The sequence below is a fragment of the Erpetoichthys calabaricus genome, chromosome 10, assembly GCF_900747795.2.
Source record: "Erpetoichthys calabaricus chromosome 10, fErpCal1.3, whole genome shotgun sequence".
NCBI lineage: Eukaryota > Metazoa > Chordata > Cladistia > Polypteriformes > Polypteridae > Erpetoichthys > Erpetoichthys calabaricus.
The window spans coordinates 106,852,622-106,880,522 of record NC_041403.2 but is presented as its reverse complement, the minus strand read 5'-3'; the positions used below and the strand labels follow the sequence as shown (position 1 = coordinate 106,880,522).

General features: G+C 40.1%; 1 protein-coding gene across 2 annotated transcripts in view; it reads right to left on the bottom strand.

Annotated features, from left to right (window-relative positions):
• Window positions 1-25,850, bottom strand: part of LOC114659301 (sodium/potassium-transporting ATPase subunit beta-1-interacting protein 4-like) — a 240,637-nt gene extending 214,787 nt beyond the window's left edge. Inside the window, exon 1 of one of the 2 annotated variants that reach the window (XM_028811717.2) lies at window positions 25,363-25,850. In XM_028811717.2, coding sequence (XP_028667550.1) covers window positions 25,363-25,416 — 54 coding nt within the window. In that variant the 5' untranslated portion in view covers window positions 25,417-25,850. The remainder of the gene's footprint in view (window positions 1-25,362) is intronic. The other variant, XM_028811715.2, reaches the window with a different exon arrangement.
• Window positions 25,851-27,901: the final 2,051 nt, after the last annotated feature.

The window sequence follows — 27,901 nt, the reverse complement described above, 5'->3', positions numbered from 1 at the left end:
AGTGGCATTTGCAATGCAACATAATCTGATTTGTGCTTCTTGTCATTGTAAGTGGCTGTCCTACCAGACGAACATTGCCGTAGGCACATCAGCTACACAAATATGTCCAGCGCCATCATCAGCTAGGCAGCGATCAGCTGAGGATCGATTAGCTGATGCCAGTATCTCACTTTCGTTTTCAATCTTGATCTCCAGATCACTTGCACCAAAATTGTAGTCCGACAAGTCAGAGTCCAATTCAGCAATAATACACAAAACATTGTCCATCGAGTATTTTGCTTTGCACATTCGCTTTGCTCTCTCATCAGACTCCGTTGCCATTTTTGTCATTATTTGCTCATCGCTACTCATGTACACACAGGGATTAGACATCAAGTCAATGAGTCTAACATTCCTCGAAGCAAAGAGAGTCTACCTTTACTGTAACAGCAAGTTTGTTTGACGTTTACAACTGATTATCGCCCAAGTCAACATCTGCCCTCAACCCCTCTTGTCGACAAAAGTCGACATCCGCCCAAAAAGAGTTAACTCTTATCTTTTAAGGCATTTTTTGTTTTATTTTAGAAATCCTGTTGCAACCCCACACCTCTTTATTACAACCCCCCAGGGGGTTGCGACCTGCACTTTGGGAACCACTGTGTTAGAGCATTGGCTTTTTAATGGGAAAAATCCTCATTAGATCTGTTATGTTGAAATAATAAAAAACATAGCCATACATTTTCTTTACAGTATTTTGTGAAAGCAAATTTAACTGCTTGCAAGCTATTAAGTGTTAAAAGCTGCTTTTGCTATAACAGCAGGTTATTCATATAGGCGTCTGTCATAAGACAGGTTGCTGTAAGTTGACATAAGGCAACTTCCTTCTTTAGCAACACGTCTGTTAGACACAGGAAAGATGACCTTTCCTTCTTTGGGGTCCCTCTTAACACGAACATAAAAAAGAAACGGTTGGTCGATTTGCGTAATATAAGATGAAATGCTTAGATGCTGTTTCATAAATAAGGGGGAGGGAGGGAGGGAAATTAATATTAAAAGCCGATTGAAACAGAGGAACTTTGCTCTTCTGCTTTGCAAAGCATGAATCCATGTGCTCATCTGTGACTGAATAAAGACTGATTGATTGAACTATTCCTGTCTTCCTCGGGGGTTACTTACACAATTTGCTGAGGCATTACACATTACTTTACTAATTCATCCCTTCATCCTTATTCCGTCATCTCCCCATGAAATGAAATTCTATGAATTGAGATTATAGGAATGTTGCCTTAAAATTAAACAAAACTCACATGACTAAAACAACCATTATTTAGACAAGCAGAATCTGTAATGATGACTGTTTGCTCTTGATGGCACTGAGTCACTGAGAACTAATACTAGGGCTGATGTTGATGCTGTTCAGTACCCTGGGAGCAACAGTAGCTGGTGCTTTTTTTTCCAGATGATTGAAGCATAGACTACAATAATAAGATGACTTTGCTTTCAAATGGTGACCTTCTAACTGGCTTGCACTTTTGGTCACATTATTTCTATAATCATTGTGAGCTCTTTAATACATGGAAATGAAAGAAAGGAGATAAAATATTCTCTTCATGTTTATCTAATGAATTATTTTAGAATGTATTAGCACACATTTATTGCTGATATTTTAATTATTACTGTAACGTTTACTTTTCATATAAGCACACTGAAATGTTTTACAGATGGAGTACATTTATTTTATATTTATTTTTCTCTTTTCATGTTGCGTTGTTTGGCAAGCAATCTTCCATTCTCATTACAAAAGAAAACCCTTGAGCATACTTAAATTGTCAATTCTTCTAATCTTTTTGTAATTGCCAGAATTTGTTTAGACTTCCGAGGTACTTTTGCTCCTTATTTTTCCGTCTTGTTAAATTAGATTTTATTTGCACTCCCATTTGTTTGTTATATTTTTCCTTATCCCTTTTCCCACGTTTCCTTCATTAGGAGGTAGTTCATTTCAAACAGATGTCATTACACAACTACATAGGACCAGTTATGCGATAGTGCCTTTTGATCGAGGACATTTTTTCAGGGAATTACACACCTTACAAGTATCCTTTACTTGTATCCCTGTCGTTGTTTTAATTCTTGGCAAATCAGAGACATGTTGTGTGTATATTAAAATATTTTTTTAATACACCTGATGCACATGACACATATTCAATTCCACTTTACCTTAGACTTTCTTCATGCACTGGCAGAGATGAAAAAATAGTGATGGAAAGAGGGGGAAAAAGAGGTTTCATATATAAAATCTTGCTTAGACTCCATGCTAAAAAAAAATTTTATGCTCAAAGGGAAGAAACAGCATACACAAAAAAAAAATCAGATTTATATAACCATAGGTCCCACGCCAAGTTCTTTTCCGTCCATCCATCCATTTTCCAACCCATTGAATCCGAACACAGGGTCACAGGGGTCCGCTGGAGCCAATCCCAGCCAACACAGGGTGCAAGGCAGGAACCAATCCCGGTCAGGGCGCCAACCCACCGCAGGACATACACACCCACCAAGGTCAATTTAGAATCTCCAATCCACCTACCCTGAATGTCTTTGGACTGTGGGAGGAAACCGGAGCAACCGGAGGAAACCCACGCAGACATGGGGAGAACATGCAAACTCCACACAGGGAGGACCCGGGAAGCAAACCCGGGTCTACTTACTGCGAGGCAGCAGCACTATCACTGCACCACCATGCCACCCCAAGTTCTTTTCTAAATCTCAAATTAACTTTAAACTATAAATACATGCACTCCTGATCCAATCCCACCAGTAAACATGTATGGCTTAAAAAAAATCTTTTTTTGAATATTCACGATCTAATCACCATATAAATTTGGCTATGTTCTTGAGTGACGCCTTTACTACAAACAACAGGAGAATACAGAAAAAGCTTTATTGAATGTGTACGTGAGGTATTACTGACTGGTCTTACTGATGGATTATTTGCTGGTCTTTCTGCAGGAGTCACAAATAAAAGAAGACACCAAGAGCAGTAGCAAGTGGCAGTAGTGGCGTGGAGAGAACAATAGCAATGTGCCATCATGCAGTGTCCAGTAAGTACCAATGTACAGTTGTATGAGCACAACTGAAAGATACTAGGAACATTTTTAATTGAACTTGTAAAAAAATAATTTTGACAAATAAATGTCAATACTGCAGCACATGCAAATCTCTTTACATTTGACATACAACATCCATATTTTAAATTGCCACTGTGTTACTGTCCAGAGGCACAGGGTCTGGGTATTCCATGTGCTCATGGGCCATCCAATGAATTCAAACGATTGCCTTTCTTTATATCTCCTCTCGTGTCATATACCCAATATCACATGAACTTGCAATATTATTGATCAGACTTACTTACCAAGAAGTCAACTATAACACACAGCATGACCTCGATGTCTACTTCACATACTTACTACTTGATAAAATAAAAGAATCGCGGGTTGAGCCAGACAACCTTGCAAAAAAGTTAGTCAAATATTTCTGAACATAACATAATCGGTGCATAATAGATTTAATGAAAGTGCTTTCTGTTTACAAAAGCAAATTCATTCCGTGATGGTGCCTTTATTGCAAAATGTGTGTAGTCAATTGCACTGATTACATTAGGAAAAATCAGCAAATTGCCTTTTGATCTCAGCTTGCTCACCCCGACTGTAAGGAAATTAAAAGTATCTAAGTAGCATCTTTCTTATATGAACCCACACAGATGGCATGACATGGCTGAAGAATGACTGCAAGATTCCTGACTGGTTAGCCAGTTCATACAGCAAAGTGCTTCCTGCCAAATACTCTGCGTTTGTTAAAATCTATAACAGAACAGAGATCATGCAAACTCTGCATGGTGTTCCCTGCAATGTTGGCTCAAATTCAGCACACAGCTCTGAGAGCACAGCTCTAGGAAGTCTCCATCAACCTATAAGCTAGTTATCATCATTAGCCAAAAATTCATTGCAATTCCTGAAATCTTGCTCCTTGCATAACCTTCAAAAGAGCTAACGCTACAATTGCCAGTTATGTCATACAACATGCTGCACACCCTTTCTATAGAAAAAATAGGCTACACACAAAAGCAATTAACATTAAGTGTATGCATTAGGCATTATTACTAACATTGAAGACAGATGTATTATAAGAACATGTCAGTTAAAACTGTGATATACAGTACAGTAATTAGTTCAAGAACATCAGAATGTGAAAGATGTGTCATTTAAATGTGCAACGAAATGAAATTTTCTGTTCACTTCATTGTACTGCTGCCAAAACGCCAATGCCAAAAAAGTCCATGTAGGACTTATGACTGGTCATAACATTAAGCCAATTTCCATGTCAAGTTCTTGCTCCAATAAATCCTGACTTTTGCATAAGCAATGGCTTATGCGTATTTCTGAGCATAAGCAAGTTTTATACATGAGGCTCCTGGAGATAAGGATGAAAAAATAAGTAAGGAAAAAGAAAGCTAGTTGAGGTAAAAGCCAAAAAATCATGAATGACAGAACTATCGCAATGATGTAACTTCTAGCCATCGTAAGGTACCAACAGGACGTCATTAGCAATAACCATCTATCCACCCATTATCCAACCCGCTATATCCAAACTACAATAACCAAGATAGTGAAACCACACAGGCTGGAGGCACACGTGAAAAACCAAAATAGTGACATAATAACAATATTTGATGTGAAATATTAATAACAATTTTAGTGTGGTTCAAAACCATTACATCACAACAATACAAGCACAATACATAGTTTTCACCAACCAAGAGTGGGCATGAAGAATATTGTGTGACATGTCACTAATGATGGCAAGTACCAAATAACCTGCATACAGTATCAGGGCAAGTTGACTACAAAAACAAAACATGGTAAAGTCCATTAAAAAGTGTTTTTTTTTTACATAAGTCTGTAAATCAAGAACAGCTTCCAGACAAGTTGTAGGTAGGAGGGCACATGAAGGAAGTCAAGAAGAAACAGGCACATGCTTAAAAATGTGATGTACAAGGCAGAATCCCATATTAGGCAAAAAAGGTCAAAGGTCAGAATGAGGTCAAACACAGACAAGATGTACAACATGCCAGGCAAAAACCAGTAATCAGAAAACAACGCCAAAAAAATTTAAAATAATGAAAGGTAACAAAAAGAACTAAAGGTACTGGAATGCTTGAGAAAGGCGGCTGTCATAGAAATAGAAAGACACATATTAAAACAGGACAGCAGCTGAAAGTTATATGCAGATAGTGAAGTCTTAGCCAAGCAAGAGAACAAAACCAGAAATCAAACCAAACAATCAAAAGAAATTGCTTCAGAAGTTGATTTTCTTCATTTACTGTAACAAGTTGCAATGCATGCATCCTACAAATGAGTGCACCGTAACAACACTAAACGCCATATACACTAACACACAAAACAATTCCACTGATGACATCACAGGACAATACAATAAATGAAAAAGAAGTCATGCAACTGGAGGAAGTCCACTAATCTAACGGTACAAGATTTCCTATTGGACTACTAATTTTGGCATTACTAAAAGTCTTATGGTTGACTAAAAATTTTCTTTAAACAAAAATCCTGTGAAAACTCTTGCACTGTTATTTTTATAGGCCCTTTATGGAATTTTAATATGGACAGAAGCACAGAAAACAGAAGTGAGACTTCTGCAGATGCACAGAAATTACTTTTAGGCTGACAGTACACAGGTGCTGCTAGCACCTCAGCTTTTGCAAAAAGTTTTTTGTTGTGTCTGCAGGTTCTCTTGAAAGCTCTCAATGGTCCCTCTTATACGAATGCTTTGTCTTTAACAAAGCCTCCACAGTGACAGCATCGCTGTAACTTAGTTTTGCAAGTTTCATGTGTGAACTGTAGCAAGGCATAGAAGGTTATATGTAATTAAGCAACAAGAAGCTGAAATAACGTTATATTATGCTAGGATTGTATGAATGTCTTAAAGAATCAAGAGGTCATATACAACAAAAATGGGATTGATAAAAGTGGAAATGTAATCAAAAAACAGCTCAAGAAACCAGAAAATCAAGCCATTACACAAATCAAGATTGAAGTCAAAATAACATTGAAAAAAGGCCTTTTTCTAACAATACCAGAGAAATCAACAGGTATTTGTGATTGTCTTTGAGGCCAAATATAGGACATTAAGAGCTGGGTCCTGGCATCTTATGCAGGAAAAAGTATCTGACATTATGACATTTTATGATGTCACGTGAACGGCCAAGGCCTCATCAACAATAAAGAAAATGGTATTATCCACGAACAAAACTGACATCACTTCCGGTATCATTGCCACAAGTTATATCCTTTCTGTGCACCATCCTGCATCTCCCAGAAAGTGGCAGTTCATTACAGCTTTAGAAAAAGATGGAGCTCCATGACTAAAACATAACAGGAAAAGGGAAAGCCTCCAATATGACACTGCCGTCATCAATACTTGTACATTTTTTCTCATTTTCAAAACAGGACATTAAATGGGATCTCCAGATGGAGCCTGAACTCTTTTCCTTTGTTCTTGTATCTTTTAACAGTATCTGGAATGTACATCATGAAACTGTATATACCCCTAAAAGATTTTGATCATTGACAGGGTCATTTTAGTTCAATGTATCTAATTATATTGTGACTATTTAAGAATTTAACATTCTTACCAGTAAAATTTAAATCATATATGTAATACTTTAACTAATGTGATTCACAAGTATGGTAAATTACATTTTGACTACTTAAACTTGTATTTTAAATATAAAAAACTTAAGATATTATAAATGACATCACATACGAAATATGTTTAATTGTAACTGTAGTTGTAGTTTTAAAAAATGTAATTACTAAACGAAAGTTTCATAAAAGTCAATGGGAGAGGTCTGATGATTTTCATAAAATGTAATTACAGATATAAAAAATGCTAATTAAATCAAGACATTTAACGGTGCAACAGATCAGCTTGCCACACATGCCTTTGAGACTACAACGTTAAAGATGGTGATGTAACTCAACAAATTCACTGACATTTTACTGAAGGACTGCAAATTCTGCAATAATATGCAACACTAACAACAGCAAACAATTTTTGTTCATCTTGACATTTACCTGATGAACAAAAGGACTAGTACATATTTGCCTGCTGGTCCTTCAGTCTACCAAAAATGCTGTGCTTAGTTCTAGCGCTCCATATAATTCCATTTATAAACTAAAGGGCAATCAAGTGAAATGCCATGCTGAGGGTCACAGAGTGAAAGAGCACTGGGATCTCACCCTACATTCTTGCACCAATTTTAGCTTATTAGACGGCCTCATAATGTTCATGATACAATATAGGTCTTGGGAAGGCCTTCGTCCCTACAGACAAAGACAATGATAACAAGCTGCAGATGCAGGGATGTGTAGTAAGACCATTTAGGGCCTTCATCATAAGGTCAACAAAGAAGGAAAGCATGATATCTGTAATATGAAATCTTTCATTTTTACAACATGAAATATTATTTTATTTGTGTAACAATTTTAACCTTGTTCAAGCAAAACATCCTCAATCAGAACTACTCCCATATCACTATAATTGCAAACCTATGCTTCTGGTGACATTCTATTTACTTTAGTTTTTATTTAAAAACTCCAGATGAAAAAAAGTTTCTTAAAATTTTTTTTTTAAAAAACTTAAATTTACATCATTCACTAATCTTCTATCTGTAGCAAATCTTCAAAATCGTATGTAGTGTTTTAGGGATAAATTCTTACATACTTTGTGATGGAACCTTCTGTCTCATGGGGTGAAAGCCACCATAAATCCTTCAGAGCTGCTAAAACAACAGTGTCAGCAAGCAGGAATGCTCTTTAGTAAAGAGCATTTACTAAAGACAATGGCACTTGCTTGAAGATTAACAGGATTAACACAGTTGGGCATGTTTTAGGCTCTGATGTTTGGTTGTACTTTGGTCACTTTTAACACTTTCTGAAGTTTCTGTATAACAAACAAAAAAAATACAGACTACCATTGTCATACAAGTCACACACCCCTCTCAAACCAAAAAATTACTTGTAAAATACCTCAGTAGTGTTACATGTTTTGACATAAAGGCATTAATTTATTAAGACCATGTTTCAAATCATATTCAAATAAAAATTAACTTGACAAGTACCACATCAGAACTTCAGCGACTGCACTCTACACCCACACTGTAAGATAAAATAAAATGAAATTGTGCTTCACTCCAAATAGTAATGAGCATCATTATAGAGAAACAATTGGATAAGAATCCCTCAAAGGTCCATACCTATGTAAATGGTATGCTGTAAGGACCTTTACCTGTCTTAAAAATGACCTCACACTGTACCTTACTAGAAATATTAAAATGTACATGAAGAATGTAGAGAATGCCATATGCCTATCCACTTCTTCTTCAATAAAGAAGTTTTCATTACCCTTAAATGATTTAAATGTGAACAGACATATTACAAGAGCTGTAAATTACTTGACTGGAAAGTAATCCCTCACAAATATAAAGGCCAGTTGAAAAACTGTAAAGTGCAATCATTTTCCAAGCTTATGTATTTGCTTTAAGGTATCTGACGCCTGTAAAAAAAAAAAAAAAAAGATTGATCCAATCCTTATTCCTTGTTGCTACATATCATATCTATATATTGTACTTCCAGCTCAATACCCATTGGTTCTCAACTCTCACATGCAAAGAATTCGCCTCTTCAACCAAACAGACAATCAAACCTGTTTGTTTTCATCCTAGTACAGTCACAGACCTGTTGGTCTCAGTCATTAGGTATGTCACATTAGACGATGGGTGAGATGGAAGCATGCTGCAAACTGAAAAATGAAAATGGCTGGAAAACTCGCCTAATATGACATAGCCTTAAAGGAGCCAAAAAAAGCATACATGCTAATTTCCACTGGGATGCAGCCTACAATAAAAATAATAGCAGATTAAAATTTTGACACTGAAGCACTTCTGTCACAACATGATTTGGAGGTAGTACTGATGATGTTGGACATATAAATTATTTTATGACTGTACTGTTGCCTTTGTTTCTACATTAAAATGATCCAGCTGCCAAGATTGCAAGTTCTGACCTATTGGAATTTTGAATGTTATCTATTAAATTATATTAAATTATAATAAGACATAAAAAGCTAAATACATATTATTAATATTTTAAGCTATTTATAAATAATAAAGAGCTATTTATTCTTACATTCTGTTTAATCCACACATGGTGCCTATTACCTAGTAATGTGATTAAAAGTACCACCTTGGGAAAATTTAAATCAAAATTGAATATTCTTTTGGAAAAGTTCAAGAAACAGTAATCGATTATCTATGTTGGCCAAAAATGGCTTGTTCACTTCAGTATTTTTAAACACATTAGAAATTATAGAAGCCAGGAGGCATATTTCACTTCATCACATGGTTTTATTAGTCTAAGGTATCACTTTCTATTTTTTAAATGCATAACTCAATAGCTTGTTCCATATCTTAATGACAAAAATACTTCCCGGTTTCATTTATGAATTGGCTTCCTCCTTATTTCCATTTTGTGTCCTCCAATAAGTGAGACACTGCTGAAGCAAAAGCATCCTGCTCAACCAACGTTACCAATATTTTGGAAAACCTGGCAGACCTTTGTTAAATATTCATGTAACTATCTGAGCATATGCACTAAAAAGAATTAATTTCCCATAACCTCTACAAGATGGATAAGACCTTAAGAAGTACACTTGCTTGCTTTTATCCAAAAAGGCTAGTTTCACTATGTCTTTATTGTAGTATGGGAACTGAACTACACACAATATTCCAAATCTCACTAGTTAAAGCTTAATCCTCTTGATATGCGCTCAATAGCTTTCACAGTGTAGCTTAATATTTAAAATTCTTCTTGTCAGCTTGAAGGATAACAGCCCCAGTTCTTAGAAATATATACAGTCATGGCCGAAATTATCGGCACCCCTGGAATTTTCCCAGAAATGCACCATTTCTCCCAGAAAATTGTTGCAATTACAAATGTTTTTGTATATACATGTTTATTTCCTTTATGTGCATTGGAACAACACAAAAAAACAGAGAAAAAAGCCAAATCTGACATCATGTCACACAGAACTCCAAAAATGGGCCGGACAAAATTATTGGCACCCTTTCAAAATTGTGGGTAAATCGTTTTATTTCAAGCATATGATGCTCGTTTGAACTCATCTGTGGCAAGAAACAGGTGCTGGCAATATAGCAATCACACCTGAAGCCAGTTAAAATGGAGAAAAGTTGACTCAACCTTTCTGTTGTGTGTCTGAGTGTGCCACAATAAGCATGGAGAACAGAAAGGAGAGCAGAGAATCGTCTGAGGACTTGAGAACAAAAATTGTGAAAAAATATCAACAATCTCAGGGCTACAAGTCCATCTCCAGAGATCTTCATGTTCCTTAGTCCACTGTGCGCAACATAATCAAGAAGTTTACAACACATGGCACTGTAGCTAATCTCCCTGGATGGAAGAGAAAAACTGATAAAAGACTCCAACGAAGGATAGTCTGAATGGTGGATAAACAACCCCAATCAACTTCAAAACATATTCAAGCTGTTCTGCAGACTCAGGGTGCAACAGTGTCAGCTCGAACTATCCGTCAACATCTGAACGAAATGAAACACTATGGCAGGAGTGCCAGGAGGACCCCACTGCTGACACAGAAACATAAAAAAGCCAGACTGGAGTTTGCCAAAATCCTTCTGGGCGAACGTCTTGTGGACACATGAGACCAAGGTAGAGCTTTTTGGTAAAGCTCATCATTCTACTGTTTACAGAAAACTTAATGAGGCCTACGAAGAAAAGAACACAGTACCTACAGTCAAACATGGTGGAGGTTCTAAGATGTTTTGCTGCCTCTGGCACTGGATGCCTTGACTGTGTGCAAGGCATCATGAAATCTGAAGACTACCAAAAGATATTGGGGCGCAATGTCAGAAAGCTGTGTCTGCATCAGAGGTCATGGGTGTTCCAGCAGGACAATGACCCCAAACATACCTCTAAAAGCACTCAGAAATGGTTGAAGACAAAGCGCTGGAGTGTTCTGAAGTGGCCAGCAATGAGTCCAGATCTAAATCTGATTGAACACTTATGGAGAGATCTCAAAATTGCTGTTGGGAGAAGGTGTCCTTCAAATCTGAGAAACCTTGAGTAGTTTGCAAAAGAAGAGTGGTCGGAAATTCCAGTTGAGAGGTGTAACAAGCTTGTTGATGGTTATAGGAAGCGCTTGATTTCAGTTATTTTTTCCAAAGGGCGTGCAACCAAATATTAAGTAGAGGGTGCCAATAATTTTGTCCAGCCGGTTTTTGAGTTTTGTGTGAAATGATGTCAGATTTGGCTTTTTTTCTCTGTTTTTTTGTGTTGTTCCAATGCACATAAAGGAAATAAACATGTGTATACCAAAACATTTGTAATTGCAACAATTTTCTGGGAGAAATGGTGCATTTTCAAGGAAAATTCCAGGGGTGCCGATAATTTCGGCCATGACTGTAATTGTCTTAATTCACTGCACCACAGTCCACACCCTTTGTTTTTGGGTAGTGGGTCATTTTTATATACAAACAAGTTATTTTCTACCAATAAGTCATAGCTACCAAGGTGTAATTCCAGCCTTAATGTGTGTCTTATGTAAAACCAGGGAGATGCACACTTCGTATAACCTACCAAACTTAAAAATCAATAGTTAGGTGACAACATCTGCATCTGTTATTGATGTTTGACAGTGCAGTGGGCAGCTTATTAATTCAATTCAGGGTCACGCGAAATGGTGATTATCATGGCAGCATATTGCACAATATCCAGAAGGGATCAACAGTCTCTTGCAGGGCACACTTCTGCACACACTCACACTCATACTGAGACAATTTTAACGTAATTAAGTAGCCTAACTTATATGTCTTTGAGATATGTGAAGAAAACTGGAGTACCCTATGAAAACAAACAAGAAGACACAAGCACAACAAGTGTCATTGTGAAAACAAGAGAACTGTATGTCTTCTGTATGTGTGCAGCTATACCAGAGGATATTTGGCATAAATGATTTATGCCTACAACTCATACCTAAATAAGAAAAAAAATACAGTTTGTCCCTCAAGGTTGTCACTAAGTCACTTTTCCATCCCTTTGCTGCCTAAAAAGTCACACTTGAGCAATCACAAGTCCAAAGCATGAGAAAGGATTTTTTATTTGAACCCATCAGACTGACACCTTGATATTACGTATATAGAGAATGAGAAAATGCATCGATGCTGCTTTAATGGTTTCCTTCAGGGTTACTAATCTCCTCTGCTTTAATGTAAACTGCGAATTTCACAACTTTGGGCATGATATCTGAATCAATATTTTTAATGTAAATTAGAAGTAATAATGGTTGTAGTAGAGATCCCTGCGGGTCACCGCTGATGCGTTCACTCTGTGTTGGGCTGTCCCCTCTTACCTGTGCTCCTTGTTTCCTGCTCATTAACCCACTTGCAATCCAATTTCATAAGTTATGGCATACATTCTTATGTTACTGGTTTATGAAAAACCTATGACTGATGAGTTTTAAACCCATTTAAAGCAGGCTGGTTGAGAAATTATCAATTTCAAAATTGTAGCATACAGAAATCACACACCAACAGATTCATACTTTCTGTTGAATTTAATAACTTATGAATAAGTAACTATTACAAGAGCAATGAATAAAACAAACCTAAATACACATACTTAAAAAGATCGAGCAAAGCAAATTACTTTCATGAAATGGTTTACAGGCTCACTTCTCAAAGAAAACATTAAGTGTATAGCATAGAGTAAATAGCAAAGACAGACAAGAACTTGATAGAAGAAAAATGAAGCGGGGCAAGAGAGTAAGGTGAGGCTGTACAGCTCACCAACCTTATTAGAGCAGAGCAATAGTCTGATCAGCAGGGACAACAAAATGAGAACTAACAAGATATGAGCATAAAACAGCAAAATTGCTTGATGTACTTCTGGATCACAGGGGTCACAGCCTAACCCAGCAATGTAAGATACAGGGCCGGAACCAACCTTGGATCAGCCGTGTATCTACTGTAGACGCCACTCACAAGGAGCCTATTTGGAATTACCAATTAACTTAATAACATGCCTACTGGGATGTGGAATGAAAACCTGATTAAATGAAGGAAAATACCTTAACATTGAGACGGTATGAATACTCCACCCAAACTATGGCACAGCATGAAATTTGGATGCTGTATCTAACAGGCAGCAACACTAACTACTGCACCACCCTGCCAGCCTATGAATATAGGCAGCCAGTAGCATTTCCTTCCAGTAGAGTAATCCAGGGTTCAGGATTGCACAGGCCCAGAGCCATTTATGGAAGCAAATTGTCAGTGATTGATATATGCAAAACTAAAATGCCACCAAACGTATGTTCAACCGATATATCTCAATTGTCCAGAAAGTCCTTAAAATTAAATAAAAATAAAAGTGTACAAGTTTTTTAGAGATTTTTACAAAAGAGCATTTTTAATGCTCAATTCAATGTAAAGTCTGTATTAAAGTGCCTATTCTTTATGTTGGAGTTTCAAGTCATTCACTCGCTACATCATAATGGCTTCACAAAAGATAAGCAGTGCCTCGGTGCAAAGTGTGGAGCCACAGCAGAACTCATAAGACTGCACATTCCAACTAGCTCTGTGGCCCTAATGACTGATTTCAAGCAAAAAGTATTGTATAAGTTGCCCACAGCCAAACTTGAATAAAAAGTAAAACTTGGCAGTGAGAAAACTACTCAAGTAGAAGGTATTTGCCACCTACTCCTGACAACTCCTTTGTAAAGTTTTTTCATGACCTAATTACAATTACCCCTCCTTTAACCGTCACCTTATCGTGGTGGAGGGGTTTGCGTGTCCCAATGATCCTAGGAGCTCTGTTGTCCGGGGCTTTATGCCCCTGGTAGGGCCACCCAAGGCAAACTGGTCCTAGGTGAGGGATGAGACAAAGAGCGGTTAAACAAACCTCCTATGAAGAAAAACCATTTTGGACGGCGTTTTCCCTTGCCCGGACGTGGGTCACCGGGGCCCCACTCTGGAGCCAGGCCTGGAGGTGGGGCTCGATGGCGAGCGCCTGGTGGCCGGGCCTGCACCCATGGGGCTCGGCCGGGCACAGCCCGAAGAGGCAACGTGGGTCCCCCTTCCCATGGGCTCACCACCTATGGGAGGGGCCAAGGAGGTCGGGTGCAGTGTGAGTTGGGTGGTGGCCGAAGGCGGGGACCTTGGCGGTCCGATCCTCGGCTACAGAAACTGGCTCTTGGGACGTGGAATGTCACCTCTCTGAAGGGGAAGGAGCCTGAGCTAGTGCGCGAAGTTGAGAGGTTCCGGCTAGATATAGTCGGGCTCACCTCGATGCACAGCTTGGACTCTGGAACCAATCTCCTTGAGAGGGGCTGGACTCTCTACCACTCTGGAGTTGCCCCCGGTGAGAGGCGCCGAGCAGGTGTGGGTATACTTATTGCCCCCCAACTTGGAGCCTGTACATTGGGGTTTACCCCGGTGGACGAGAGGGTAGCCTCCATTCGCCTTCGGGTGGGGGGACGGGTCCTAACTGTTGTTTGTGCGTATGCACCGAACAGCAGTTCGGAGTACCCACCCTTTTTGGAGTCCCTGGAGGGGGTGCTAGAGGGCATACCTTCTGGGGACTCCCTCGTTCTGCTGGGAGACTTCAATGCTCACGTGGGCAATGACAGTGAGACCTGGAAGGGCGTGATTGGGAGGAATGGCCCCCCTGATCTGAACCCGAGCGGTGTTTTGTTATTGGACTTCTGTGCTCGTCACGGATTGTCCATAACGAACACCATGTTCAAGCATAGGGGTGTTCATATGTGCACTTGGCACCAGGACACCCTAGGCCTCAGTTCGATGATCGACTTTGTGGTCGTGTCGTCGGACTTGCGGCCACATGTCTTGGACACTCGGGTGAAGAGAGGGGCGGAGCTGTCAACTGATCACCACCTGGTGGTGAGTTGGCTTCGATAGTGGGGGAGGATGCCGGTCAGGCGTGGTAGGCCCAAACGTGTTGTGAGGGTCTGCTGGGAACGTCTGGCAGAGCCCCCTGTCAGAAGTAGCTTCAACTCCCACCTCCGGCAGAACTTCGACCACATCCCGAGGGAGGTGGGGGACATTGAGTCCGAATGGGCCATGTTCCGTGCCTCTATTGTTGAGGCAGCTGACCGGAGCTGTGGCCGTAAGGTGGTCGGTGCCTGTCGTGGCGGCAATCCCCGAACCCGCTGGTGGACACCGGCGGTGAAGGATGCCGTCAAGCTGAAGAAGGAGTCCTACGGGACCCTTTTGTCCTGTGGGACCCCGGAGGCAGCTGATAGGTACCGGCAGGCCAAGCGGAATGCGGCTTTGGTGGTTGCTGAGGCAAAAACTCGGGCGTGGGAGGAGTTTGGGGAAGCCATGGAGAATGACTTTCGGACGGCTTCGAGGAGATTCTGGTCCACCATCCGGCGTCTCAGGAAGGGGAAGCAGTGCAGTGTCAACACTGTATATGGTGAGGATGGTGCGCTGCTGACCTCGACTCGGGACGTTGTGGGTCGGTGGGGGGAATACTTTGAAGACCTCCTCAATCCCATTAACATGCCTTCCAATGAGGAAGCAGAGCCTGGGGACTCAGAGGTGGGCTCCCCCATCTCTGGGACTGAGGTCACCGAGGTGGTCAAAAAACTCCTTGGTGGCAGGGCCCCGGGGGTGGATGAGATACGCCCGGAGTTCCTCAAGGCTCTGGATGTTGTAGGACTGTCTTGGCTGACACGCCTCTGCAACATTGCATGGACATCAGGGACAGTGCCTCTGGATTGGCAGACCGGGGTGGTGGTCCCCCTCTTTAAGAAGGGGGATCGGAGGGTGTGTTCCAACTACAGAGGGATCACACTCCTCAGCCTCCCTGGAAAAGTCTATTCAGGGGTCCTGGAGAGGAGGGTCCGTCGGATAGTCGAGCCTCGGATTCAGGAGGAACAGTGTGGTTTTCGTCCTGGTCGCGGAACAGTGGACCAGCTCTATACCCTTAGCAGGGTCCTGGAGGGTGCATGGGAATTTGCCCAACCAGTCTACATGTGTTTTGTGGACTTAGAAAAGGCATTCGACCGTGTCCCTCAGGGAATCCTGTGGGGGGTACTCCGAGAGTATGGGGTACCGGCCCCCCTGATAAGGGCTGTTCAGTCCCTGTACGATCAGTGCCAGAGCTTGGTCCGCATTGCCGGCAGTAAGTCGAACCCATTTCCAGTGAGAGTTGGACTCCGCCAGGGCTGCCCTTTGTCACCGATTCTGTTCATAACTTTTATGGACAGAATTTCTAGGCGCAGCCAGGGTGTTGAGGGGGTCCGGTTTGGTGGGCTCAGGATTGGGTCACTGCTTTTTGCAGATGATGTTGTCCTGTTTGCTTCATCAGGCCGTGATCTTCAGCTCTCTCTGGATCGGTTCGCAGCCGAGTGTGAAGCGGCTGGGATGAGAATCAGCACCTCCAAATCCGAGACCATGGTCCTCAACCGGAAAAGGGTGGAGTGCCCTCTCAGGGTTGGTAGCGAGATCCTGCCCCAAGCGGAGGAGTTCAAGTATCTCGGGGTCTTGTTCACGAGTGAGGGAAGAATGAAGCGTGAGATCGACAGGCGGATCGGTGCGGCACCGCAGTAATGCGGGCGTTGCATCGGTCTGTCGTGGTGAAAAAGGAGCTGAGCCGCAAGGCGAAGCTCTCAATTTACCAGTCGATCTATGTTCCTACCCTCACCTATGGTCATGAGCTATGGGTAGTGACCGAAAGAACGAGATCGCGAATACAAGCGGCTGAAATGAGTTTCCTCCGCAGGGTGTCTGGGCTTTCCCTTAAAGATAGGGTGAGAAGCTCAGTCATCCGGGAGGGGCTCAGAGTAGAGCCGCTGCTCCTCCGCATCGAGAGGAGTCAGATGAGGTGGCTCGGGCATCTGATCAGGATGCCTCCTGGACGCCTCCCTGGTGAGGTGTTCCAGGCACGTCCAACCGGGAGGAGGCCCCGGGGAAGACCCAGGACACGCTGGAGGGACTATGTCTCTCGACTGGCCTGGGAACGCCTTGGGATTCTCCCGGAAGAGCTAGAAGAAGTGGCCGGGGAGAGGGAAGTCTGGGCATCTCTGCTCAAGCTGCTGCCCCCGCGACCCGACCTCGGATAAGCGGGAGACAATGGATGGATGGATGGATGGATAATTACAATTAATTTAAATCAAAAACATTTTTAAATATTTCCTGACCTCAAGCCTGGACTATTTTGACCAATGAATTAGGTGGAGAGCCAGGTAGGTAATTAATTCAAAAGTGCAACCCCATGTGAAGAGATTTCTTGTTTGTGGACTACCTTCATTTTTGCTTTGTGCCCTCCCCCACCATAACCCATCATCTATGGAAGAGAAGCGAAACCTTTAGATTAGACAAAAATTTCGATCTCCGGTTTTTGACGGATCTCGACGTTTTTGGGTCCCCTGATACTGAAAACATTGATATCTCGATGATGTCTGTCTGTGTGTGTCACAGTTTCTTGAGGATGGTCTACAGTTAAAAAGGCTGGACGGAAAAATGCCAAACTCAAAACATAAGCCTGATATGAGGTGACAATGTGCGGATTAGTTTTTGAGCCAAATAGTGCAAGAGAAAGAGGCACTCTAGAGGAACCCTCAAATACCGAAATTCTGCAATTAATTATGAATTCTTCCTGTCAATTTCTATCGTAATGACCTATATTATGATCAGAAAGATCAGCATTTCAGCAGTAAATGTTAAAGAATAGTTCGAGTAACTTGGTTCCAAGGGCGCAAAGCCTATGGACACATCCAAATTATTCAGAGTTATCTATGTAACAATATTTTAGTAAACAATGCATGCATTTTGCAGGCTGTGAGCATATGAATGAATAACTTGATATGTGAGTTATGAAACAAGAGTAATGTGACAGTTTTCATGGGAGTGTTTATATTGTTTATTATTGTCCAGTGCTGGTCACTATTGGCTCCCATTCTATAATAAACTTAGTTCATTCTGCATGAAAACATAAGTTTAAAAATTTTCCCATCAATCACTACAAACTGCAAGGTGTAATTAACAAATAAAAGAAATATAACTTTTGGGTGGAGTATTCCTTAAATAACTAAATGTCCCTCACTGAATAATATTTAATAAAGATGTTTATCTAAACTTTGTCACTTCTAGTTCACGTTGATTTTTCTGTTTAAGTTTCTGTGTCTGTTTCACGATGTGTTTTGGACCTGTAATGACCCGGATAGTTCAGGAAGACATGACAAACACATGTGACAAGGTAGGTGAACCACGGAATGTGAACACACTAGTGCACCTCCCTCCTGCCTGTAGATCAGCCTAGCCCTATCTTGCAGGATGCCGTGAAGACAGGATCTGAACACCACAGCAAGAGCCATGAAAATATCTAAGACTGGAGATTATGTGTCATCAATATTCAGCCATGCCCTTAAATATCCAGATTCTCCCAGGCTGTGTTGGAGTGTACTTTGAATGACTGCATTGATGGCCAGGTGTTAGCACCAGCGGTGCACCTTTGAGTCTTCCTATACGTGAATTTTCCTAAATCAGTTGTTCCTTAAACAGGACTAGCTTGTTTTTTAGATAAATGACCGAACAAAGCATCGTGCATAGCTGCGCAGCCCATTCATTTTCTGGTTTAATACTGTAGTAACCAATGTGTCTAGGAAACTATGTAAAATTAAAAGTTGACAAAGTTTTATACTCAACTAAAATAGAAATATTCTCAAAACATAATATTACAATAAGAAATATTCTACTTCATTACTATACAACACTGTAGGCAAGCCATTACATTTCTGTATGGTTTCTTTAACTATATTCTGATTCCATCAGTGGTCACTGTTTTAGTGGTATTTGCACATTTTTCGTTTTTTGTTCTCTCCTAGTATTCCAAATGTGTGCGTGTTAGGTTAAAAGGTAACTCTAAATTGGCTACATGCTGTTGTTTATGAGTGGGCTCTGATGTTGCTGAGATAGGCTTTGGCCCTTCATGACCCTGAACTGAACTGAGCCTGCTGAAGGATTATGTGTTGTACTGTGTTATGTTGTGCTCATCCATTCTTTTTTCCAGACTGGGTTATTCTACATTGCAGTCACAAAGCTACATCCTGCCACAGCAGTGTTGGGCAAAAGACATAAACCAACACTTATTGACGTGTCAGTTTATCACAGATTCACAGAGCACACTCCCTCACCCAAGGGCAATTCAGACATGGCAATTAACTTAACAGAAACCCTGAAGTGATGTGGGCTGAAGCTGATGTGGCAAGAGAGAAACAAAATCACACAGTCAAGGAGAAATTCATACACACTGTGATCAAGGTCTGGAACTTTCAGACATCAGTACTGACTAGTGTCCCACCATGCCACCATTTACTAGACTCCATTTTTAGATAGTGTAGCTTTTTTATGATAGGTGGTATTGGAGCTCGGATTCAGCAGGTTAGAAAATGGATGGATGGATGGATGGTATTGGGGCATTTAGCTAGATTTATTGATGTGCAGCCCTCATGTTTGTCAAGTAGCACTGTAGTGCCAGGGTCAGGGTTGAGGCCTTAGGCATTACAACTCCTGTAAGCACAGTTCACATCTAAGCTTGGTCAGCACTGTAGCATATTTAGATGGCACAGAGGTTAGCAGGACTACTTCATGGATCCAGCATTCTCAGCTCAAATCCAGCAACTACTTGTTGTCTGTTTGGAGTTTGCACATTCTCTCTATATTTTAGATTTTACTTCAGGTACTCCAGATCTTCTTCAACATCCTTATATTTTTGCTAGTTTGGTTGATTAGCAATTCCGAACTGGCTCCTATGTTGGTGTGTGCATGACTGGGCCATGCAGTGGACTGGTGCCCTATCTAAATCTATCTCCCGCTTTTCATCAGATGATGCTGGGATAGTCTTGACCCACCGTGACCATAATTGTGATCTAGGAAAAATGTATGAAAGAAGCCAAACCCCATACTGTACAGTGAAGATTTTTTACATGAAGCAAAGTGCATATACTGTATAGGTTGTAGATGCCGTAATGGATGGAAGGGCATCAGAGAGTAATGTCTTACCTGGAAAGAAGGACATAATGTAAGGACAGTGTGGACGGAAGGGTCCCAGTTCTAATCCCAGTCTGGGAGAAACACTAATGGATTGACTGGGAGAGTCTGTGTGCCAGGGACAGTTGATCCCCCAGTACAATAAGTGGCAGTGCTCCTCTGGCATGGTTGCAGTTTGGACACCCATAGGGTTGCATGGTCAATTGGGATTACTTTGGACCCATCCTGGCCATCCTTCCTTTGTGGTCCCCCAGAGCAGGTAAGACATTGCTCTCCATCCCAGTCGGGATACTTATCCATCTCTTACAACACTTACAGGGTGCAACACCATAAAGATATACCCAGTCCTCATATCAAATCATCCAATCTGAAAAGTAGCTTAGAAGACCCATACCAGTTATCATAAATTCCCAGTCACAATCTTGAACCAGCCAGCATAACATAACATTCTCAAATCCACTTAATCCTTTTTAGGTGATGGGGGAATCATCAGGTGCAAAGCTGGAAACAACCCTGTACAGGACATCAGTCCATCGCAGGGTCCATTCACAACAAGAGGCAAATTTAGGATGTCCATTTCACCTGTGTGAAATGAAAACGAGATAAAATCTGGAGAAAAACGCACAGAGAACACAGGGAGAACATGCAAATTCCACTAAGATAGTAAATTGGCATGAGATTTGTACCCAGGATGTTGGATCTGTAAAGCAGTTTAGCTAACCACTGTGCCCCTCATATAAAAGACCACTCACTAACAGAAGCAGCATGGCAAATCCTTGTAGTTCACTCTTTGTCACAGTCTTTGTCTCATGCTTTATAAATCTATATTCATGCAGCCATGCCTAGGGAAACCTAAAAATAAGGGAACTTTTGTTTTATGAGAATTTAAATTTTCAAATCAGCAGCCATCTTTTGCACCATTCGCCTCCCTCCTCACACTGTACAAATGTACAACTCTGCATCATCGGGAGAGGTGACGCGTTTATAGCAAGGGGTCATATTTAATAGAGTGGTGCATTTATCTCACCAGAAAAGAGCACTCAATCAGTAATCAGGTTCACATTCATTTCTGAAGGAGCCAAAAAAGAAGAACAAGAAGCAAATAACTCATTGGATACTGCATGGAGTCCGTGCGGCAATGTGGATTGCACGAAACAAAAGACAATGAAGGCGTCTCATTCATTGTGTATGAAACAAATGCAATCTCTTTCAGTCCACTGCTCCTTCAGCCAGTACACACTGAATCAAACGTTGACTGCCCCAAACAAGGGCCATGAGTACTTCAAATTTCACACTTATTTGATGCTTAATTTCATTCTCAATATTCCCATGCTTTATGAGTGAAAGTAGCCTTAACTATAATGTCTTCAGCTCTTTCAGATTGGGGAAATCAGTCTTAAACAACAATGTCCTTGTATCGTGCAGGTTTTCAAGTTGCTCAGTTTAAAACTGCTCTTCTCCCTACAATGATGGAATGACCACCGGCTCCCTGTGACCCCACAATGACCATTAGAGGTTTACAGTATATGTCAAATAAATGTTATGAGGAGGAAAACACACATTCAAAGAAGCATATTTCACAAAATGTATAGATTCCCTAGGCTATAGATTCCAAAGTGTGGGGGCTTTTATTTTTATTGATATATTTATTTTATTAATATTAATTAAATATTTTCTTTAGAAACTTTCAGCACAAATCTATGAAGTCAGATTTTGCAAATTCAGCATTGCACCCTGCAGTATATATTTAAACAGGCTAACTGAATTCATAGAGCATAGTTGGGAAAAGAATGGAAGTAAAAACTTAAAGCCCGAGTCTAAAGATTTAAATGATGCCCTAACACTAACAAATTTTCTAAACATACAACAGCTATCACTCGAAACCCAGAATAAACTATTTTTAGATAATTTTACCAAACACAATCTAGAGGAGTTACAGCGAATTTTAATTTGTTCACTTAAATTTTACACAGCTTTGGCTCCAAATTCAAATCACTTCTTTTTTTATGATTTCGCATACTTTTGTAATTTTCAGAACAAAAGGAACAGCAGAGTGAAAGCTATTAATTACTTGACTATTTCTGGGGCCTGGCGCTTTGTCAGTGGGGGAGGGGTGCACATGAAAACAATAGCAGCATGGCACAGCCACATGAGCCCACTGCGTGTTTGTCAAGGAGAGTGGATTCAGGTTTACCTACGCCAATTCAAAGCCAAACAAAAGCAGCACCTATCTGCTCCGTTCTTTCACATCACATTAGGAAATTGGCCTATGTAAAATAACCGATTCTCATCTTTTAAGGTTATTTATCATTACCTTACACATTTCTTTTACTTAAAATAAGACCCATAGATAGATAGATAGATAGATAGATAGATAGATAGATAGATAGATAGATAGATAGATAGATAGATAGATAGATAGATAGATAGATAGATAGATAGAAATGGCACTATATGATATAGACAAATTGATACGAAAGGCACTTTATAATAGATATGAACACACTTTATAATAGATATATAAATAGAGAGGCAAACAGACTGACGTCTCAGGCACAACTGACCGTTTTATTTCTTGCAGTAAACCCTACACATCTGCCCCTCCCCCAGCCACTTTCACTTTCTGTACAAATGTGTTCATTCACATGAAATCCTTTGTATCGGTGCATTCACAGTTACTGATAGGCTGACTGAACCTAAGACTAAATTTCAGCCGATAATCACAAAAGGGTCATTTTGGTAACCAAGGGTTACAGCGGAGTTCACAAACACCACTGAATCAAAGTACTGATAATATATGTGAGAAAGGTCATTGAAAATATTTAAGTGAAAATTCCCATGCTAAATTAGTATGAACTGTTCAAAATGATAGTGTTTGAAGCTTTTACTGTTCAATATCACAACTTCCATGTAACCTCAACTCTGATAAACACAAAATATTTACAGAAAAACGTTTTATTAGTGTATTGGTTTGTAAAGCTCTTTGTAAGGTGTGAGATTAAAAAAAAAAGACTGTCTGGACGTATACTTATTAAACAACACACACACACACACACAGCATGTCAAATGTATGTGATCAAAAACTGAACACTAAAAAATTACTTTGAAAATATTTTAGAAAATAGTTCTGAAAACATACAGTTATTTAGTAAATAACAAGTAGAATTAAACTTTCCAGTTGACTTCTTTTTTTTTTTTAATGATCAACAATATCCATAAGCTTTTCTCCAACTGCTGAGAAATAAGTTTGAAGCTCGGACTGACCCAACCTTTCAAGTGTCACTCCTGTGGCATTACCCTTTGAAGAAGCAGGTCAGGCCTTGAATAGCATTCTTGCATTCATTAACTATTGACAAATGTGAATAACATTTGAGCGCCAAAAAAAATGCCTTTCTTTCACACAGAAAGAAGCAAATGATTGTAAATACTGCAGTTGGATGATTTGCTGTTTGGTGAGCCTTACTGCACTCCGTGTGCATTTCCAAGAGGGAAATTTAAAAGCCATCAGCCCCAATCCACACAAGATCTGAAATATACACTCATCTTGTTATCAAATGTTTATTCCACACTAAAGTGGTAATAGAAACAAGTCAGACTGTTGGATTTAATCAATAAGTGGTTTGCTTTGTTTCTAACAGAGAGTGACATCTCTTTCATATTAAATACATTCTTATGCCTTTCCTAGACCATGAATGAGCATGTATGCTGCTTATACACTGAGTTTATATAATAAATTCAGGGCTATCTATCTGTAAGTATATAGTGCATATGCAGTATATGTATGTACAGCATATTATATATATACACATACATTATAGATACATACATACACACACACATATATAATATATATATATATATATATGATGTATATACATTTAAACAATTTTGTATTAACATTACCAAGTAGGTCTATATGACACAGAATGAATAGGTATTCCTGACATTAACTGGCTGTTTCACAGTAAAAATAAAAAGCAAATTCTGGATTTTAGATTATAGATTATTATTTAGCTTTTTGTCTTAAATTTGAATGGGCTATATCTGTAACATATTATATACACAAGCACTTACATACACTGCATATATAATAAAACACATCTATATGTAAGTATACAGTATATATACATTCATATATATGCATACACATACATACATACACACACATACTGTATATACATGTATGTATAGTATAAATGTGTGTAAATTTCAGGCTGTCAAGTTAGTTGACAAGTGATTAGCCCCTAGGGTCTTTCCAGTTTTTGTTTCTCTCTGATTCATATACTTAAGTTGTCTTGCAATGCACAACGTCTTGGTACTTTGAATTATATTGTTGGGTGCCCCTATAATGTCCTACTCAATGAAAGGCAATATATCAAATTTATACTTGACTTTGCCTTAAATGCAAGTATACACATCTCTACAGCAGGAAAGTGAAACACAAATGCACTAGGTGATCTTCCTAAAATAATGGGACAGCTTGCTCTAACTAATCAGCAGGCAATCTTGAGCACAACTGTACACACATGGCGTTTTCTTAGCAGGGTTTGTCCAATGCTGAGTCGCGAGGTCCTTTACTATAAAAAGTGTTACGGAAAAATCGTTTGGTAACAATCTGTAGCTCTTAAGGAAACCTTGAAGTTTGCTTGCTATAAACCCAACGGCAGAGATTTGCCAAAGGCAGGTCACTGTAAATCTGTGTACGTACGTAGTATGATCCGCTAGTCATGCTAATAAGAATAAATGTCCCACAATAAATCAGACTCAAAACCGTCTTGGTGTGTTCTGTCAAACTAAATCCAAGTCATGCTCCTACGGACGTACTATGGAGAATAATTGCAAAATGATGTAACAATTCAGCTACTGTTAGAAACATTAAACTACAAATAAGGACAATTTGCCTTGAGGTTTACATTTTTCTTTAAAGCTCCTTAAGGTAAAGTAGCATACTGAATGTATCCCGTAGCCTTTAATGTGCTTTGTTAAAAGAATCCACATATGGAAATTTGACACATGCGTAGCGTGGTTTTCCTATACAAAGCACAATTAGTTCATGCACTCACAAAAAGGAAACAAGAACAAAAACTTTCTTTTGTCTGTACAGGGACACACAAGAGCATAACACAAAACACTGTGGCACACGCTTCGCAAAAGTCTCAGTAATAAAATGAACAGTACTCAGCGACAGGCAGGAGAAATCTTACCAGTTGCAAAGTGCAGAGAAAAATCAGCGTGCAGCGTCCGGTGCAACAACCCATTTTAATCGCCAAAGGGATGTGGATCTGAAAGTATCTGTTTTTATCACAATGAGAGAAAAATCAATCAGGCTTTTCTTTCCAACATGATAAAAGTAGCAGAGGCGATCTTTGTGAAACCCCTCAGGATCGGAGCCGAGCTGAGCGCAGCTGTTCACTTGTGCGGACGCGGCGGTGGTGGCGGTGGCAGCGGCGGCGTCCTCGTCATGCTGTAGTGCGGCCGGAGCGCCTCTTAAGCTTCGCGGTCCCGACAGCGCTGGTGTTGGTGCTGGTGCTGCGCTCCTCACTCCTGGAAAGTTGACGCTGAGTACAAAGCAGCGGCCGTTGATGTAGGAGGGAATGGCTGGGAGGGAGGGGGTGTTGTCCCATTAAAGGCGAATATCCTTTTCTGCTGGCAGTCCCTAGGAGCTTTGCGTTTAGTTATTTTCTGGGATGTGTGTGGGTGTGGAACCTTACCGTTGATCTAATGCTGATTTCGAATTAAGAAGCGTGGAAAAGCGTTTTTAGTACTGGTGTCAGTAATTTAATGGGAATGAGCCAGCCACAGTTTGTTGATAAACGTACATTTAATAACTTAGTAGCAACAGCAATATTAAACATAACGGTATATTGCATTCGGAGGAGGAACGTAGGCCAAAATGCATGTCTTCATGAAATGGAAGAGGTCTGATTGAATGAAACAATGTGTGCTTTGAGGAATCTTAGAAACGTCCATGTGCACAATATTGATTTCCCTAGAGGAAAACTCTTAAAAGATGCCAGTTGTAGCAGATGGATCTTGCTAAATTTCATGTAGTCACCCCGTTGACGGTTAGCAACGTGACCAAGTACGTCTCACTTGAACATAGTAAAATTGATTCTACGTTCCTTTTTAAAGATGTTATTTATCATTTGGCATCTTGGACAAATGGTAGACATTTTTTAAAATGTATACCACTGTGAGCTAACTGTATATGTCGTGGTCTCAGAATTAAACAATTAAGTGCTGAAAATTTCAAATCAGTTTTCAACATGTAATTAATACCCTACTTTTTTCCTTTTCAGTTGCGGAATAAGTGAATCCTTCTTTAATATTAGATATGGCTGTAATTTATATTGTGGCGTACCACTAGAGGGCAGGACATATATATAAAGCCTTTGTCAGGCAGAGAGGATCCTTTACTTGCGGTTTAGAAGTTCAGGGGAGAATAGGCTCATTAATAAGAGGTCCTGAAGCTTCACCATGCAGGGACCAACAACGTATAATTGCAGAGCGCAGTACCTATGAAGTCAGTCTCATAACGCCCCATCATCATGAAATGCCCTCAACGTCAGTTACGAAACGTCCATTGCATGCCCCGTTACCCTATTGGGGTTGTAAGAGGGTTATCAGACTGCAAGAGCGTTTCATGACTGATGTTGTGGGCATCACCTGACCTGCGTCATAGGTATTGCAGGCTGCAGTTAGACCCATCACTACTCATTATTATGGAGAATAGAATTTTGTTTGTATGTTACCAAAAGAGGAATTGTTACAGGCACTTTCAGCCAGGGTACCATAAGAAATATTAAGCACTGAAAGGGAATAAGGCAAAAATCTTTTCTAATGGCCTGTTCTGCCAAGTCATTGAAATGTTGAAGGATTAAAGAATAAGGGACAAGGAGATGATGTAGGGTGCTCCGGTTTCCTCCCATAGTCCAAAGACATGCAGGTTAGGTGGATTGGCAATTTTAAATTGTCCCAAGTGTGTGCTTGGTGTGTGTGTGTGTGCGTGTGTGTGTGTGTTCTAAGGTGGGATGGCGCCCTGCCCGGGATTGGTTCCTGCCTTGCGCCCTGTGTTGGCTGGGATTGGCTCCAGCAGACCCCTGTGACCCTGTGTTCGGATTCAGTGGGTTGGAAAATGGATGGATGGATGGAGAGGATGTAATTAAGAAATGAGCCAAAGGTTTAAAGCAGAAAATCATTAAATCAAGACACTAAAACATTAAGTTAAATATGTGTTTGAAGTCAAAAGCAGATATATCAAGAACCCCAATCCTTAAATCATAAAAAAAAACACATAAGAGCTATAATTTGTTCATCACAAAATGGAGGCACCCATAAAAAATAAAATGGTGCAGTGATAAGACACAAAAATAAACTCCTTTAAAATGAAACTGAAAACACTGGTCTGCACCTAAATTATTCCGCATAAAAAATCTGAGACTTTATACATATTTGTTGTGCTAAATTCATGTCTGAAATTTAAATCAACATGGAGCCAGACAAAAGTCTGAATACCAAGAAAGAATGAACACCAAGTGGTTAAACACAATACACAAAAAGTTAGATGCAAACAGTCAAAAGAACAGACTGAAAGGTCCTAACACAAAAGCCGTCTTGGAAGTGCCTTTTAGCTTTCTGTAACGCTTGCAAGAAGGAGAGAGATTTGAAAGAGGATTTTATTTTATTTTTTAAAAAGAGATCTAAAGCAAGATGCCTGGATGTGCCTGTTGCCATCTTAAGTAC